An 18,809-nucleotide genomic window follows, 5' to 3' on the forward strand; every position below is an offset into this window, starting at 1 on the left:
CACACCCGTGTGGGGGCAGGAGAGCGGGAAGGATCTATTGAAACATTATCACTTAACATGATTCTGTTTTTATTTCTCCACAGAAAGTTCCCCCATGCTGTCTGTGTGCAGGAAGAGACCATCTGCAGCACAGCTGCCCAGCACGTTTCTGTCTGAACTGCTGCTTGCCCGGGCACTATTTCAAGGAATGCCTGGAGAGAGCCTATTGGAACAAGCACTGCAACCGCTGCGACATGAAGGGCCACTATGCTGATGTGAGTATGGCCCTCGGCACAGAGAGCGGGTGTGGTTTGTTTTGTGTCTGTCAGAAACAGAATTTACAATGCCTACAATCTCCTTCTGTTTCTTTGCTTTTACATAGTGCCTATTTGTATAAGCATATGAAAATCCTGTGTTTAGTCATTACTTTATACTATCAGAGTTTTCACAGAGAATGGTTCAAAGAAGACAGACCAAAGCATTGTCAACACTTGATCTTTAGTTTGGTTCAGTTTAGCAGTGGTGGACAAAAATGTCCTTTTTCTCCAGGAATGAAATGTGCAGGGAGGTGGAAATCAGGAGACACAGTATGTGCGAGTGTACCAGGAAGATGTAAAAAGTAACTCTGAGGCGTCAGAGGTTCCAGACTTGTGGCTTTCTCACTATGATCAGATACTAATAAGTAAAAATACTATTAGAGAGAAGTAGTTTGAAGGCTTTGAGTTTGACAAGATCTACTAAAGTAAAACATAGAATTAAAGGGAGAACAAATGTAGTTGTCTCTTTCTTTCATCTTGTATTACATTATTATGGTTTTTATGTCACCAAAATTCAGTCCTGTATGTAACAGTCAAGCTGTTACGATATTTTTTCTCTTTAATTAAATACAAAAAAGAATAAAAGGCAAACAGATAATTTTGGCATGCAGGCACATTTCAGTTTCCATCTATAGATATGGCCTGTATGTTTGTTTTTCAAATACACCTGTGGGATTCCATAAACACTGGATTTTTTGAAACTCAGAAATATTTTAATCTCTTTCTAAATCTCTACTTCCTGCCTTTATTTCTTCTGTTTGGTCAAAGAACATGTCACAATGGTACATAAGATGTGCAAAGGACAACCACCATATATGGGAGTTGCTATTTCTTATGATATATGAATGTGTTTCAGATGTACTTTTGCATATAGCTAATGTGCCCACAATATGTTTAAAGAATATGAATTGTACATTTGTGCACCCTCATTCTGGTAGGCAGTGAGACAAAATTGCAATCTGCAATGAAGCATCTTTTCTTTGCCATCTTTTCTTTTTTGCACATTTTATGTCACCAATTCTCATGAACTTTTCTTTAAAGAATCATGAGTGCTCTATCATACAAGCATTTAAATCCTGCCTGAGCCATGCAGGTTATCAGGAACATCACAGCATGTATTTTTTCTGCTCATTCTGGTCCAGTTTAAATAAGAAAGGGGTTTTTTTTGAAACTTTGGGCAGTTCTTGTCCACTCCTGCATGGGAAGTGTGAGGCTGCCTGTGTCATTCACCTGTGTGAATACTGGAGCATCAGAGCAGGAGCTCACCTGCCCAGTCCTCAGAGAGAGAGAGATGGCATGGCAGAGCAAAGGCAAAAGAGTCAAAACCAACAGTAAATCTTGCCTGAGATCACAGCAGAAAGCCTATGAAGCCAACAGGTGATAAAGACATGAAAGGAACACTTGGACAGGACAAGGTTGCTGCTGGTGGCCTAAAAAAAGTATTTTTTTTTCATCTGGGATGTTCACAGCAGAAGGAGCCATAGTGGAGGCATGTTGGGATGGGTGTATAAATATAATATACATGGGAAGATTCAAGGCTGCTTTTGTAAAGGAAATCCTTCTCAGGCATCTCTGGAGTTCTTCAAAGGAGCAGGTTGACAAGCAAGTGCACAAACATGATCCAGTTGACATAGTCTACAAATTCCAAAAGGCATTTTACAAAGTTCCTGACCAAAAGCTTTCAACCAAGCTAAACAGGCATGGAGTAAGAGAATAAAGGTGGGATATGCTAGTGTGACATGGGAAGGGGTGAACAATGGGGTGACAAGATTTGCTGGGAAGACTGAATTACTTACAGAGTCAGTGCTGTGAGCCAGCTGTGCAGAACTGCCCAAGAACTATAAGAATCAGTGGGAGAACACAGTAAAACGGCAATTGAAATTGAGTGGCAATAAATGTAAAGTAAAATAATCCCATTTTGGCATATGGAACAACAAGTTCTGCATGTTACTGTTCAGGACTCAGATTCTAGTTAGGAAACATGATTCCAGAAAAAATCAGTTTAGTCTTCACAAACTGTAAAAAAAAAAAAAAAAAATGGTGAAATGGTAGGAATCACCAGGAAAGCAGGAGCACCTGGGCACAGCTTTGGTCCCTGTCTTCCGTATCCCTCAGCATGGCCCACAGCTCCTCAGCCTGCAAAGGAGGTATCAGAGGGAAGGGTCTATAAAGAGCTTCAGAATCACCTGTCATTGTGAGACAGTGGTCAGGGATCAGTTGTTCATCATTTCTTCCAGTACACCTGACAAAGGCAACAGAAGCCAGGCTGGGAAGAGACAGTCCAAGATGACTCTGTGTGGTCAGCAGCAGACCTGGAGGCACCTTATTAAGAGAGGCAGACCTGCCCTGCTTCCAGAGGAAATGGGAGCAGTTCCTGGAAGAGAAATCAGAGAATCCTACAACACCAGGCTGGAAGGGATTATGGATCATCTGATCATCATCCCCAACGTTTCTTGGCAAAAGCATGGTCTACACACAGGACAGTGCAGCCAAATCCCCAGAGTGTCCAGTTTTGGGGAATCCACCACTTTCCTCAAGAGATGATTTTTCTCATAGTGAGAAGTTTTCTCCTGTGTCCACCTAAGATCTCCCCAGGAGTGACTTGTAGCTATCACCCCTTGTCTTTCCCATGTGACTCCTTCTAAAAAAGGGAAATCCCCATCTTCTTGTTATCAAGCATACATTATGAAATGCTTTGGATGCTCAAAGGAAGTTTAATTTGTCTTTCTCAGCAAGTTTACTCCCTTTACTGTAACAACGAGGGTGCAGAACAGGGTCTTGTGCACAGAATCTGTCACTCAGATTTTCCACTGTGGTCCAGAAGTGAATGTGAGGCAGTTCAAGGTGCTTCACCTAGCTTGGTTAGGAAATATTCAGTTCCTTAAAACATTTTAGGATCATACATTTATGATCTGCTAGATCTGTCTCTTCTCCTGAGACAGTGCTGAGAGCATACAGAGTCCTCTCAGCTGGAGGTGTACTGGAAGCAGACAAACCTCGCACGGTTTCCTTGGGAGGGTTATCAGAGGCGCTGCTCTTGACTGATTCAGTGGCAGTTCAGTGTATGTCATGAACCTTGTGGTTGGTGTTCAGCCTTACCTGCAGCAGGGGTGAGAGGAAGACTCCATCAACAGGGGATGTAGCAGGGAGCAAGCAGGCAGATCAGGCAATGTCTCCCTGTACACCTGGGAAAGCCAGCATGCGGATGCTTGTTGAGCTGGAGGGGCTCTCCCAGGAGCTGGCAGATAACAGTGCCCAGGTGCTTGGCGTCCTACAGCCGCACTGTGTCTGATGGCCCCATCCAAATGCCCAAATGTCCTTGTTGTCAGCACTCCTTCCCATGAATCAGCTGGTTCTTCGACTGGCATCTTCTCTGTGTCTTCTGACAACTTTCTGGGCGTGCAAACCACCACTGGCCTCTTCTCTCCAGGAGGGTTCCTTCTGCCTTTGTTGTTTCTGGCATACTGCTGTGGGCTTGGATGGATCTGGAGGTGCTGGGATCATTCCTCAGGGGGCAGCTGGTGTCCATGTGGCCCATTTCCCCTGGGCACAGCGGGTGGTGTTTGCTCTTCTCCTGAGCTCCCCAGTGTCCTTCCCCACCCCTCACGCCTCTGGCCTTCCACATCCACCCAAGGGTGAGCATACGGCCGTGCTACCAGCAGCCAGGGTGACAGCAGCAGTTACCCAGCTCTGCCCGCCCGGCACCAGCGCCTGTCTGCACTGCCAGCGTGGGGAGAGGTCTTGACATCTGCTTGTGCAGGAGTGGTTTTGAAGGGAAGCATTGTGTGTTTTCCGCGGCAGTTCCCATGCGGAGGTGATGAAAAGTGTGTGTTTTGGCAAATCTTTTGTTTTTATTGTGGTGGCTTGCAGCGGGGCAGCTCCAAGCAGCCGCTGCCTCTTTGACAAAGCACCAGAGGATTCTGTTAAAAAGTTGTGTTTAGTAATTGTAGTCGTCGTGTCAGACCATAACTGACTCGGAGCTGAAGGATTTTTGCGAGATGAGTAGCTATGCCAGCAGGGACCCAAGTCTCCTGGGCCAGCCGCGCTCTCATTAAGATTTGCCGCTAGCCGTGGCGGTGTTCGGCAAGTATGTGACGTGCATGCTGTTATTGTATGCTTGGCTTGTCAGCCTGCAGCTTTCTGACACTCACTTATGTCACTCTTTATTCAGAGACGAAGAAGCTTTTGATAATTTGACAAGACAAGCTCTTAAACGATCTAGGTCATGGCCTTCACTGTCTGTGATTGTGAACATATTTCCTGAAAGCCCTGTCACTCATCACAGCTACATTTTCTCCCGGGGAGCCGCAGGCCCGTCCCGGTCTCCTGTCAGCGCGTGCATTTTGGTTATTCATACGCCGAATACAGTAGCGGGGTTTTGGCTCGCCTTTGGCCGGCGCTCGCATGTTAGCGGGGCTAATCCGCTCCCCGCCCGCGCCCCGCAGCGCCGCCGTCGAGAGCCCTCTCGGCGCGAGGCAGACGACCGGCCGAGGGGAGCGGAAAGGAGGAAAGGCCGCTTAGTGCCGGTTTTGTGTTTGCTCATTGTTGTGGAAATATGAGAACTGGTGGCAAGGGCCTCGTCTATTGAGCTCTCGAGTCCCGGTCTGCTGTCAGGGGCTGTTTGAGATTGAGTGTTTTATTTTCTTTGATGTTCACATTGGAGAATAGGGAAGTGGGAATTAAACAACAGATGCATTAAGCCGTTGTTCTGGTAAAACAATAATTAGCAGCGGATAGAATTCAATATGGGTGAAAATGTGCAGCACCCAGTCTCGATTGTGCCGGTACGGCGCCCTGCGCTGGGCCAGCCTCGGGCGCGCTCCCGGCCGCGGTGACACGGCCCGAGGTGCGCCAGGTGCGGGGACACTCCCGCACCCGCGCGCTCCCTGCCCGCGCGGCGGCACTGCCACCACCCTCCGCAGTGGCACCTTCTGTGCTGGTACATCTAAATGCAAGTAAGGTCAGACCACTGGGGCAGGAAATAAATGCAATTTTATTTTAATGTAGTTCATCACGCTGCTATAGTAGCTGGGTACCATGAGGGCTTTTCTTTAAACGAGGGCCATTCATGGTTAAATTCTTTTAAATAAATAAGCAAAATCATGGGGTTGGCAGTGGCTGTGTCTGGCTATGCTCTCTTCCATAGCAAACCTCTCTGCTTCATTTGAGGAGCCGGTGTTTGGTAGTAATTGTTAATCATACTATTTGTCATTCCATGATATAAAGGGACAGACAACAACCCAGAGCTGATGCAAAGTAATGAGGTTCCTGGTTAAAAGCATCATCTCTCAAAAGCTGTTATTTAACAGTGACCCCTCCTCAGCTGTTGTACCCCACTTCCTAATGGTTAGCAGTATTACCCCAAGTCACCACCTGAATGAAGGAATATGCTTAGCCTTCCCTCACCACCTTCATCCTTACCTTGTTTTGGTTTTCCCTTGCCCTTAAAACATCCCTGAGGATAACACCCACCTCTGGACAGCACCACAAAGGCACTGGGGCTGTGCCTCTCCCAGGATTTTGAGAAGAGCTCTGCCAACCGTGGTTCGCACTCAGAGCTACAGATTTTTGCTCAAAATGATTTCTTTGTGTCCAGAACAGAAAAAATACCCAACCAAACAATTATTCAAAAATAAAGCAATTTTGATGATGATGATGATCTTTAAATAGGAAGTCGTGTGAGTAAAGGTCATACCACAGAGTGGCATTTTGCCAGTATAGGACAACTCGCTGATTGCAATTGTTCAACCATATTAGCCTGGGCACACTGTGGTAATCGAAAAGTATCCAGAACTAATGTATAATAACTGTCTGCTACCCCCGAGCTGGACCAGCACAGCTGTCCTGCACAGCTGAAACCTCCTCAGGTCCGAGGGAGATGCTGAGAGCTCTGGTACAGTATTTTTACAGGCTACAGAGTGTTTTATAGATTGCCTCTCTGAACCCTGGCTAAGTTAAGGAAGGAGGAAAATCCTTTTGTTTGTGTTCAAAGACAGCTTGATTGTGTTCAAACTGTCAGACCCTCGGTGAGGAATGTGATGTCCTTCACACATTTCCTTTATAGAAATATTAATATAAAACTCAAATATTTACACACAGTATTTGAGTAAGGGAAGAAATGTTGAACCATTACAGATGGTAGATTTTTCTGCAGACAATTATGTTACTGGTGGAATGAATAATAAATAGTATCATTTCCATCACATCTGGGAAAAACACACTGTATGTGCCACAGGGTGACTGGCAAAAACTTGGATTTTATTTTGAGAGATACTGGTTGTGGTGTGGGTTTTTTTAATTAACACACTCCATCAAAATAAAAGAAGGCAAGAATTTGGGCATGAGTGAAAAATTTTGTTCAAAATCTAAAGAAATGTTAATAGTACTCATTTGCAAGTAGTCATGAGGCTTTGAAATTGCAGCTGCAGCATATTATGGAGAAGCCGTGGAATACTATATTTCTTTTTAAAGTACTTAAAATGAACACTGGCAAGCCAAGTTGCTAAATGCTCAAATGAGTACGGTGCTGTTCTAATAACAGGGTAAACGTGGTAAAGAGAAGTGAAAGCCCTCCACTGCAGTAGCTGTGCAGCAAAATGACAAAAAGTGCTACAATTTCCGCGTCTGTCTGTGACTCAGGGGCCGTCAGAAATATTGTACATTTTGTAAAAGCATTAAGAATCCCTGAGAGAGCCTTAGTGACCACCAGCATGTTCTGATTTTGTTTTAAAGATCCACGTTTTCCTCTTTACCACCTCTCATGTGTCCCTCAGGTCAATTGTGTCACTGCTGTGACTCAAAAACCTGCTCTGATTTTTTTTTGTTTTCCAAAGGGGTGCACTTAGGACTTGATGTGAAAGTCTGGCAATTAAAAAAAATTTAAAAGAAAAAAAAAAAAAAAGCAAGCAAGTAATTGTAAAAATAGCAACATTAAAGCAATCTGTTATGGTTCTTGTTTACAACTCATCTGACATGAGGCTGCTAAGGATTATTACATGTAACAATTATATTTTGATTAGGAAAGAGATACATACAAAAAAGATAAAATATTTCTGTTCCTACATGAAAGGAAGGTACCTTGTGATTTAATTTCCAGAGTGTTATGTAAATTTAAAATGTCAGAAAATGTAGAATTTAAATCCGCCCCTGTTTGTTTTGCAGCATTAATGCTTCCTACAGTCACGAGCACGCTGCTCTCCCAAACTTCTGCCCCTCGGAGAAAAAGGGCAGAGAGAAAACTGTTACTGGCTTTCTGACAATGGCAGGGAGTGTGTTAAACCAGTGTAAAATTCAATTAAACTGTCTAGCCGGGTTTTTGAAGCTGAAATGCAGACCCTTTCAGTTAAGCTTCTTATTTTCCTGTGACCGACACCAGTGGATACTGTGTTATGCCAAAACCAACAGGCTGTAAAGCACCTTGTTTCATGCTCCTAGCTGATCAATATTTTTATTTTCCAGGCTTGCCCAGAAATATGGAGGCAGTATCACCTAACAGTAAGTAGAAACACCTTTTTTATTTTCTTCTACACCCAACCTATTTACTCCTCTGTGAACTGCTGACCATAAAATATAGATAAGCATCTTCTCTGAGAAGATAATAAACATCTGAAGAGTTTTTGAACTGGAGAATGCAATGAAACACTGCCACTATTTTTTAAGCATCTTTGAAACTTCTGATTTCATTTTAATTCTGTACAATTAAATTAGTGCTTTACTTCTCTCAGTGACGACATTTACACATAGTTAGAGCGTTAAATTTTAAGTTGGGATGCATAGTAGAAGCAGTAATCCCATCTCAGATATCCCAGATGTAGGTAATTAGTCACTCTGTGTGACAAAGCTTTTTTCTTAGATGACTGAAATGAATCTCAGTTAGAGCAGAAACGTAAATTTGAGGAAAAACACCTCAAAAACTTTTGCAGATAATTTATAACTAGTCAGGATATAGCTGTGACTGCTTGTTCGGCCTGTCTTAGCTGATTGTTAATCCCTGAAACAAGAAAATAAAACTTGTTAAAATGTATTGATTTATTACTTAAGATTTTTCCTCATATGAGAAATAGATATAAAAGTAAAACAAAGTGCAGAAAAATTTGGTCAGTATTGAAACCTGGTACAGTATTTAACCAGTAAAAACAATTTCTTGCATTGGTGTCACATACACTTAAATGTATTAATTTCTAAAATCGTCCAATATAAAAACACCTTTAAAAATCAGGGGTTTGTTGTTCATCTGAACTTTTGCTGTCGTTGTTCCCCAGATCGGCCTCACATGTATTTTGCTGTTAACAGATAATTAACCCCGTTCTCTGCTATAAACAAAGTAGAAAAGTTTCTCCACTACTTTTCTTTTTATATCTTCTGCTTTTTCTCTGAAGCAGTAGACGGGATGTGCTTTTTAATTTGTGCCGCCACGTCTTCATGGCAGTGGAATGCTCTTTTTCCTACTTTTTTCTTCAAAATTCAATGAATAGAAGAAATCTGCACTTAAAATCTCTCATTTGTGTTTTGTGCATAATGATTCTAACACAAAGATCTGCCCTGGCAATCCTCCACCCTTCCTGAGAATTTACTTTTAAACAGATTTGGTAAAGACTCTTTGTTGGTTTGTTGGTTGGTTTTGTTTTTTTTAAAGAAAAACATTATGAGCAAAAAAAAATAGTGCATTTCCTGAGTATTTCTGTTTGTTTTGTTTTGTTTTGTTTTGTTTTATTTTGAAATTGGATGAAGGAAAAAGGTAGATGCTGTCTTTCCTTATAATCCCTTAAGGGTGCATGTAAAAACAATTTTTGAAATGTTTATAACGCTTGTTACTTAATAATCAGATAGAAATATTTGGTGCAGTAACATCCTGGGTTCTATTTTTCACTGAGATAAAAGATGTAATTTAATTTTAGTTTCACCTGCTACTGAAAATTCCTCAAAAAGTGAGTTACCATCAACACTTATAAAATACTTATGTCTGTAAAAAAAAAAAAGCAGGGCGTAGCTTAAACTTGACCAAGTGCTATACTAGGGCAAAATTTGAGGTATCTGGCGGTAGGAAATTATTTCTGTGGATTTTGTAGAAGGCATTCAGGATTTACATTTAATGTAAAGTAGAGCTAAGGAAAGGTGTCAGAGCAAGTTCTTCTTAGAAAATGTAGTGGCTACAAATATGGGCATATTATTAAAAGTACCCATTTGGAAATTATAGTGCATTTTAGGGACATTTTGAAGCCTGGTCAAATATGAACACTCACAGATTAATTGGTATTGCATCAGGCCCTACCTTCTGATAAACAGACTTTTACTTTGCAGTGAATTACAGATTATCTGCAAATAACATACACATTTTTGACGTGTGAGAAGTGTTTCGCACACCTTCATTTTTTGTGCGGGAAGAGTACCTTTGGCTCAAAGTTACATTAGCAGTTGGGCTAAGCCTGGAATTTAAAAATTTATATGGTAAAAGACATGGTTGATATTTGCAATAAGTAAATTAAAAGAAACTGCATTATCTGAATTGTTTAAAATTTATCTTTTATTATTCGCTTTCAATATTCTATTTTGTAGCCAAAACAGAGCAGAAGTAAATAATGTTCTTTCAAGAAACAAAACTTCTAAGTTATAATCATATGTACTGTTTAAATATATATATTTTATATATATATATATCTATCTCTGTAGGATTGCAACAAAAAGCTATGTTTTTTTGCTCTCATCAGCACAGTAGTATTTCACCATAGAAATTATCTTACAATTTTCCTGTTGTAGAATAAATATTTCAGCACAAACAGGATAGCAGCGTTAAGAAAAAAACCACCTGTTTAAAACAAAAGTGCTGTTGTGACTGTCCTGGCCCACAGAGGCTGCCCAGCTGTTGGGGGCCACAGAAGAGCTTTTCCTGCACTTCAGACAGGGATACAACCAGAAGACTTTAACTGGTTTTGGTAACTTGGTGGTGAGCATCCCACATGCAGGTCCATGTACATGCAGATAAACTCAGTGGTTCCGTTTTGTGATAATACACCAGATTTTGGCACTGTTCAGAGAGGGCTGTCACAAAGTTTGTCCTAATGTTTTGCCTTCTATAAAGTATTCTTAGTTAATTTCTGCTAGTGCTGGTGAAGAATCACACGGCCTTGTGCCTCTCTCCTTTATGAGGCTTTTGGTTATTTCATTAATTTTCCGTCACTTTCCTAGGAGATGGACTGCCATCTATTGACTCCACAGAGCCCCTGCACTGCGTGCAGGGCCACTCCAGCAATGACTCAATAACAAACCCATTCTGCTCTGGGGGATGGTGCTGAGGGTTGTTGACATTGGTCGTGGAGACAAATTTGAGCACATTGCAAATAATTTGTTGTATGGGTAGAAACATCTTATTCCAACCAAAACAGACTGCTTGTGCAAGGAGTCTTATGAAGAAATGGCAAAAAGGATTTTAAGTGGAATAATTTAATTTGCCTTTTGATGGAAAAAAAGGTTATCATAAGGCATTCAATGAAGTCTGAATCTAGGGGCTGTGTGATAATCAAAGCTTTATAAGTGGCTGAAAGTACTTTCTTTAAGCTTGTTCTTTCAACTCTTTTAACTAAAATTATTATGTAAAAAAAAAAACAATGAAAGCCAACTCCCACTGTGGTTTAAAATACTTTTTAATAACCTCTTTAAGACAGTGATTTAAAACTTTTACAGATAATTTTACAGTTACATGCTCTCTCTATTTCTCCTGTAACAGAAGGGCAATTATATTTGTCAAAATATATTTCAAGTTTTATTCATGCAGATACCTATTTGCAGTAAATTGGTTCCACATCCTATAAGGTTTATCAAAGTGGTTATTGTCAATCAAATAACAGGACAAATATTTCTTTGACAGACTCAGGATAAGCAGTTTTGGTCATTGCTTGCTGGAGTGTCAATGATGATATGTGTGATGTTTTTGGGCAAGGCACTTGGAGGCCTTGTTGAACTCTTTGTTCTGGGTTATGAGGAAGCTTAGCTTACAACCCTGACTTCCTAAATGCTCCACAAGCCCAGAGAAACACAGCCCGTGTTCCACAAGACATGCCATCACATCCCCTCTCCACCCTAAGGGTATAGGGGTGCACAGAGCAGTGCTTTTTCATCCTCAGAGCACTTGGCTTTCTCATCTCTTTTTCTTGTCACTTCAGATTTCAGATATAAATGTGGTGATATTTATTATGCATTTTAATTGGAAGCCAGGTTATAGCCTTCTAACAAACAAAAAAGATAAACCCTAAGTAACGCTAAAAAAATCAGTGGAAAAAGTTGTGAGAAGACACCCAATTATTTTCTTTTGTTTGTTTCAAGTTTGTAGTTTATTCTTTAAAAAAATACAGTATTTCCCCTCAAGTTTGACCTGCTGCCCGTCCACCTGGCTACGTGGCCTGTGGCAGCTGCTGTCCTCGGGCTGTGGAGGGGCAGGGCTGGGGGTCATCTGCAGTGCCACAGTGACACATTCCACAGTGGCCAGCCCTTGTCCCCTCTGCTGCTGGTGTGGGCAGCCCGGGGCTCTGAGCCCAAGGCTCTCGCTGGCCATCTGGGGAGCGCCAAGGCCTGGTCTGCCCACACTGACCAGTGGCTGCGGCCTCGCTCCCGGCCTGTGCTCTGCGGGGCTTTGTGGCCTCAGCAGCCTGCTGAAACTGCTGCTCGTGGTAGCGTTTCCACACAGCAGATGACATTGCTGGAGAATAAAGAGGAAATTTCTTTATCATCAGTGCATAGACACCCTGTTTTGCTCTGGGTGTGTGCTTGCACCAATGCCAGGAGGCTCCGAAGTCTGTCCCGGACTCCCCGCAGTGCATGGCAGTGCTGGTGCGGCAGCCAAGGGGGTGCACAGGGCTTTGGTTTGGTGTCAGATGGAGAAGGTCTGGCTGCAGATCTCACCACATCTGCCTTGGCAGAGTGGCTGGTGCCACACAGGAACAGATGTGGCCAGTTCGGCCCAGCATCAGGATGAGGCTACCACAGTCAGACAGGAATGAACAGTGCAACTGTTAGAATCTTCTTCCCTAAATGTAACTGAGTAAAGAAATTCTGTCCCTAAAATGGGCCGACCAAGTTTTTTATTTTCCTGAGGTGTTTCTTGCTATTGATGTGTGTGTTAAAACATAAATCCCACTGGGACAGAGTGTTTTCTTTCTGTAGGGATGTCTTATTTTTAATAACCCCTTCCTGCCCTGGTGCCACTCCAGCCAGCCACGTTGACTCGTCTCCGTGCCCTGCCTTCACCGGCCTCGTCTGTGTGAACTCTCCCAGAGCAAGATGGCCACCAACAGAGCTTTACAACCATCAGAATTTTTAATTAGCAGAACCTATAATTTAACACACTTTTTGACAGTTTGTTAATCTTAATTTTAGTCCACTTACATAAAGGAAGGTGAACGAGGAACTGGCAGATTTGGCCCTGTGTATGGAGGACACTAAGGGACATGTGTCTTTTGTGTTTAAATGTCGCGCCCAGATTTCTTTGTGTGCAATATTAAAATTCCTCGTGGCCTGCTACTTTTTTTTCGTAAGTGAAAATGTAAGCTATATCCCTGAAAGTCAATTTCTGTCTGTTACAGTATGACTTCCAGAAAGGGAAAATTAAAAATAATACACCCCTGGCAAAAAATATTTAAGCCTGAGAGAGAGAGAGAGAGGGTATTTGGTTTCCAGAGGTTTTTTTAGGTGTTGAGCAGTGAGGGAAGGGATGGGTTTAGGGGTATTTTGGGGAGGAGGTTACTCCCTGGTTTCCATGCAGCTGTGGCTGTGACATGGCCGCAGGGCTGGCTCCACTGGCCATGACACAAAGCCACAGACCATGGGATCAGCGTGCTCCTCTGGAATGCCTCAGCACCTGGCCAGTTTCTCTCCAGGTGCGTCAAGGCAATTTCTAGCATCTCTAGGAAAAAAAAAAAAAAAAAAACACAACAGTCTGTTTATGAAATGAGCCATGTATTTCTCCTATTTTGGAATCCCAGAGTGGGCCCTCATGTGCCATTGCTTCAGTATCCATTCAGCAGGATATTTTACAGGGAAGGCAACTGAGAATTCCCAGGGATATGGATTTAGGGTGAAGATGACTCTGGCTCCTGTGAGTTTTGGGGCACATGAACACCTGGAGTGTGACAGTGTCCACATACCTGCTTGGGAGGCGCTTGGGTTCGTGAAGATTTTCTGCCCTTTGAGAGGTTGCTTGCCCCAATAGCTGGGGAGGAAGCTGGGGCAGAGCTTGGCTAGCAACAGGCAGATATTTTGCTTTAAAACTCTATGTTGTCGAAACCTTTACCCCTCTTGCAAGTGGTTTTCAGTGTCAGGGATGCTCCTGACATGCTGCCAGCCCCAGAGAAAGCCAGCAGGTCAGAGTGGGTCGGTAAAATCCTTGGCAAAGGGATTCTATTGTTTATTTTCCCCTACTAATTGTAATTTGCTGTGTCGCCACTCACTTTCAAGTTTCAGATATTTTCTGAGGCTATCAGAAACCTAAACCCCAAATCTTTTCCCATTGGAAAGGAATCATATTTCACAAAAGATACTCTTCCTGATAGCTTCTTTTTTTATTATTATTTTTTTTTATTTTATTTTTTTTTTAGAAAACAAAGACAGTTTCAGGTCCTGAAATAACTGTTACGTTTATGAGTTCAAAGCAAATGCTATAGCTTTCAGTACCAAAACATGCTAGCTAAAAGTTCTCTCCCGATTTTTATTTGAAAGGTGTATTTAATAACCCTGTATAAATTTTCTGCAAGGACCTGAGTGGACTATTTGGGTGGGATGCAGAACCTTCCAGCAGCATGGGTATCACCTGCCACTTGCCTTCATCATGTAGTAACCACAGTAGGAAATGTCCTGCTTCCTCTAACCTTTATCTGCATCGTGCTCTTCTGCACCTGCTCCCCAGAAAACAAAATAAAAGGTGCTTTTAAATTGAGGGTGAAAGAGAGATTACATATTGACCAAAAATTGCAGTTTTGTATATTTCTGGAAACAGTCTGAAAAATGGGGAGAGAGTAGAATAGGAAGCTCATCTGACTGAACACTTCTGTGATTTTGGGGCTCCAAATGACATTGTTGTGGTGTTTGTCTTGGAGAGCGGCGTCACTCGGAGAACCCCGGCTTCAGCACACATGTTGAAGCGGTGTCAAGAAGCATGTTGTCTGCAAAAGCAGTGTCTTTCAGACACTGTGTGTTTCACATCTGACTGTGAAAGGTAAAGGGAGAAGAGCAGGGGATGGAAATTAATGTATTTTATTATTTGAAATCTCTGCTTAGCTATCCCCCGCGTGCCTCAGACGTTCTTTGTGCAGTACTTGACATTTGGTGACGTGTTCCTCCAGTTCAGCACACCCGAAACCAGAGAGGTTTGGGTTATTTTTGTGATACACCAAAGCTGTTGGGTGAGGGGTTAATTAATCAAAGAGAATAATCAGGCAAGGTTTGCTGCTGAAATATTTCCCCTTCAAATACTCAACTGCAGTTCTCATAAGGGAAAGGATTAAGATGATGTTTTTGTTCAATGCGTACGAATTCAGTTTAAAGATTTCACCTCTCTTTCATTTAGTTTGAAAGGGCAAACTTCCACAAGCAATTATTATCATTATTTCAAGTATTAACCATCTAAATAAGGAAGATAAAATTTTCAAGCTACAATGAGGTTTCAAATGCATTTTTAAAACATTTGAGGAAAAAAAAAAATTCTGTGCCCTCTTTCTGCAGTTAGTGCTATGTATAAATATTCATAATAAAGTTCCTACATTTTGAGAATTTCTCCAGAATTTATCCAAACTTGATATGAAGGCATCTTTTTAAAGTTTTGTTAGACTTTTGCACCAATCTCAAAATTCTGTAAGAAACCAAAAATCATCTGCAAATTTAACAGTCATTTTAAAATGTGAAAAGAAATCACAGTTGCACATAATATGCATAAATGCCATGAAATGGATTTTGGTGCATTTTTGTATTGCAAAGTGGAAAAAGTATAAGTCAGTAAATCTGTTTTCACTGCGTGGTTCATCTTGCTGGTGATTTGTGTGTCGCAGCAGCCCAGAGCTCGTGCTGCTAAGACAGTAACTTCCTCAAGTTATGCTCGATCATGTTAATAATCTACGGATTAAGGTTTCCTAAAAATATTCACTGATTTAATTCCAAGAGGGTCTATCATGTCAATGATATTAATACATCTTGTTAGGTCCTGTCATGTGTATAGAAAAGTTTCTATCCCCGTGACAGAATTATCCTGATTCTGATTTCAAGTGTTGAAGAATCAGGTGTAAAGGGAATTAAAGGAGCCAAGGGCCTGCACATGAAGATGTGCACAGGAAGAACATGGAGCCATGAGCAGGTGCTCTCAGAGAAGCCTCAGAAGGGTGTGTGAGGTGTGTTGTGTGTGCACACATGCTGTGCCACACACCGAGGGCTGCAGAAGGATGCATCCCACTGAATTTTTGGCTGCAGGGGAGTGAAGTTGGGCCTTGGGTTTTGATTGTTGAATTTGGGTTAAATTACCATTTGACATACCCCAAGAGCCGTGAGAGCGACTCTGCAATGGGCAGAGGAAGCCCCCCATGAAGAAATGGGCTCTCCAGTCTATGTCTGGCCTGACAAGGCCCCTTTCCCTGATCCTTGGTGTCTGCACAGTGCAGTGCTGCTCAGCATGGAGTGGCAATCCTGCCCAGTGTGGGGTGGTCAGGTGCTGAGGAAGAGGCATTGTTTTTACCCGAAAGCAGGTGAGGAATTCGCAAGGGTTCCACTGCCTGGTTTGGAGTTTCTTATGGTTGTGTCTAAAAGTGATTTGCCTTTTTTTCTTCTTTTTTTCTTTTTTCTCCCCTCAAACTTGCAGTTTCTCCACCTATAGTGTACTCACCTTGTAGCCAGCCGAAAGTATTTTTGTTTTGTTTCTTCACTATGCAGTTAATTCTGTTTCTAAAGAATTTTTACAACTTCTTTCGGCACTTAAAAAATGGGGTGATGAGAAGGAGTACAGAGACTGCAGAGTTTCTGTGCGCTGTGTGATAACCCTGAAATAACTCATCCTTTAAAATTAATTGCCCTGAATTTGAATGAGATACCCAGTTTCTGTCTGAGTTGTTTTGATGCCTGATGAGAGCTGCTTAAATTCATTCTGATTTTCTGATGGTGGCGTTAGGAAGGAAAGAGAGGAAGAATTATAGCATTGAGATACTCAAAAGTTGGTCTGGAGGAAACTGTGGTCAGTAGCATATTTATATGGTGTGAGAGAGCAGAAACCTGATATGCTCTGATCCATTTTTAGACACTGTATTCTATTCAGGAAATCCCAAGTCATATCAAAGTAAAAATTTTATGGAATTGAAAACAATTTTTAAAAACAGATGTGCATAAAGGACACGGAGAAGCTTTTGTTTGTCACTGTTGTATACAAGCTGTCACAGATTTCCACAAGGACATATTCAGGATGAATGTCACTCGTCATGAGTCTTGGTGCAAATAACCGCTATTCCTGAATACCTGTAATGCTCTTTAATGGAGAGCACATGAAAAAATTATGAGGAAATGGATAAACATTTTCACATGCACTTGGTATGTTGGAAGTGGAAGGAAAGTGCTTCTGTAGAATTGTACTTTACTGAAGGATGCTGCATGCTGAAGCCCAGCTGCAGGGGAGTTTAAAGGGAAAAGGTTCAATTATTGTCTATTTGAAATGTACCCCAAAACTCACTTCTAGCAAACTGATGCATTGCCCACTTGGCATCTCATATTCTTCAGCAGAACAAATAATGTTTCCCATGTTTACTTCCATTTTAGCATATGATTATAAATCACTTCCAAAAAAATACTTATTTAGTGTCTATTTATCAAGAAATACCTATTAAGAATGCTCCCCTAAGAAAGTTACTCGGATGTGGTACTTCCTTCTTTTGGGTGCAATGGTGAGGAGTGATCAATAGATGACATAAAGATTAAAGTGACAGAAAGGAAGCTGTAAATCATCCAGAATGACAGTAAAAATTAAAACCTTGGTGTTTGTCAGGCTCCCCCGTGTATTGGCTAATAAATATAACTGTGCTTTAGTTCTGTTCATCTTCGATTTTACAGGCTTTGCAAATGTTTGTTTTCAGATTAATGTATAAATGTATGTGTAACTATGCATACGCTTAGCGCAGGGGCAGACGGTGCCATGCCCTGGCAGATATATAGATACATAGAGATATATATAAACATTTGACCAATCCCCTAATAAACATTCAAATAAAATATACATGTCCCAGTGCAAGAGTCTCCTCCTCCCCCTTCTCCTCCTCTTCCTCCTCCACCTCCTTCTCCTTCTTCTCCTCCTCCTCCTCCTCCTTCTCCACACAGTCTCTCCCCACCTCCCCCACCCCACTTCAAAGCTTGTGGTCCTTTCTCCATCCGTGTACTAAAAGGTTTCTTTGTGAGCCAGGCCATTTGTCCGTCATTGTTTGGGGCCCAAACGGTGGTAAAATACCCTGTCACCGATCTGGAGCACGGTGAATGGCAGCTTCTCTCCGGACAATTGGCGGCGGTGGCGAGAAATATTCCTGAGAGGATTATTTAACCTTTCAATTTAGGGGGCACAAAGCCCGGCTGATTAATGAACTTTCTGATGGGCGCCGATAAGCGGATCTATTTCTTTATTTCCTCCAAAAGTGATTCCTTCTCCTGTCCCATATTACTATAATCTTAAACATAAAATGTGGCAAATAGATTAAAAAACAGCACTAAAGAGTTTATCTGGCTAGCAAACTGAAGGAGCTAAATTAAAATTGGTAATGAAAGCAGTGGCTGAGCCCTGTATATGGTTTTTAAATGCGCTGTGTATTTTGAAGAGACTTATTCTCCAGCCTGCCTGGTAATGACTGCTTTGGGTGCGCGGTCCGGGTCCAGCTTCTGTTATCCCCCCAAAAAAATGAGTTGTGTTATCTGGATGACTGCAGACACATATGCATCCCCCTTTCTCACTGCATGGGCAGACAAGGTCGATAGCATTACAAGGTATTTGTGGCAGTGCTTGTTTCAGTTTTCAGAGCTGCCAGTTTTCAGCCAGATTTGAATTACAAAAGAAGAAGCTGGCATGAAAATTGAAAGGGTTTATCGGCTAGTCTGAAGCCTCATAGCACATTGCTTATTTATGCAGTCCATTTGCACCAGGAAATGTAAAAAGGAAATACATTTTAAAAATAAGGTCATAAAGACCCAGATATGTTTAAGATGGCAAATAAAATATAGATACCTATAATATCTTTCCAGGAAACGATTTCACTTAATGTTGCACATTACTTCAGAGGAGCATTTATGTTACTGTCATAAATTTGTGCGTTTGTGTCACCATACAGATAGTCCCCAGGGATTAGGAACGAAGTGTTTGCTAACTTACTTTAAAATTAAAATAGAAGGGGAGATAGGTTTGTAGTTTGAGAGACACATCAGGAATAGTTGGAGTTTAATGCGCCATCGTTTTTAAATAACGTTTTGCATTCCCTGTAAAATTAGCCATGGACGGCTAGAGAGATGCCACCACCT

General features: G+C 41.8%; 1 protein-coding gene across 2 annotated transcripts in view; it reads left to right on the plus strand.

Annotated features, from left to right (window-relative positions):
• Window positions 1-18,809, plus strand: part of ZCCHC7 (zinc finger CCHC-type containing 7) — an 86,096-nt gene that overhangs the window by 57,486 nt on the left and 9,801 nt on the right. For both annotated transcript variants that reach the window (XM_005529489.3, XM_088054672.1), the window contains exons 6-7: window positions 84-254; window positions 7,755-7,790. In XM_005529489.3, coding sequence (XP_005529546.2) covers window positions 84-254; window positions 7,755-7,790 — 207 coding nt within the window. The remainder of the gene's footprint in view (window positions 1-83; window positions 255-7,754; window positions 7,791-18,809) is intronic.

Source organism: Pseudopodoces humilis, chromosome 4, assembly GCF_049639895.1.
Source record: "Pseudopodoces humilis isolate 2021_Gansu_Grassland_sample_001 chromosome 4, ASM4963989v1, whole genome shotgun sequence".
Lineage (NCBI taxonomy): Eukaryota > Metazoa > Chordata > Aves > Passeriformes > Paridae > Pseudopodoces > Pseudopodoces humilis.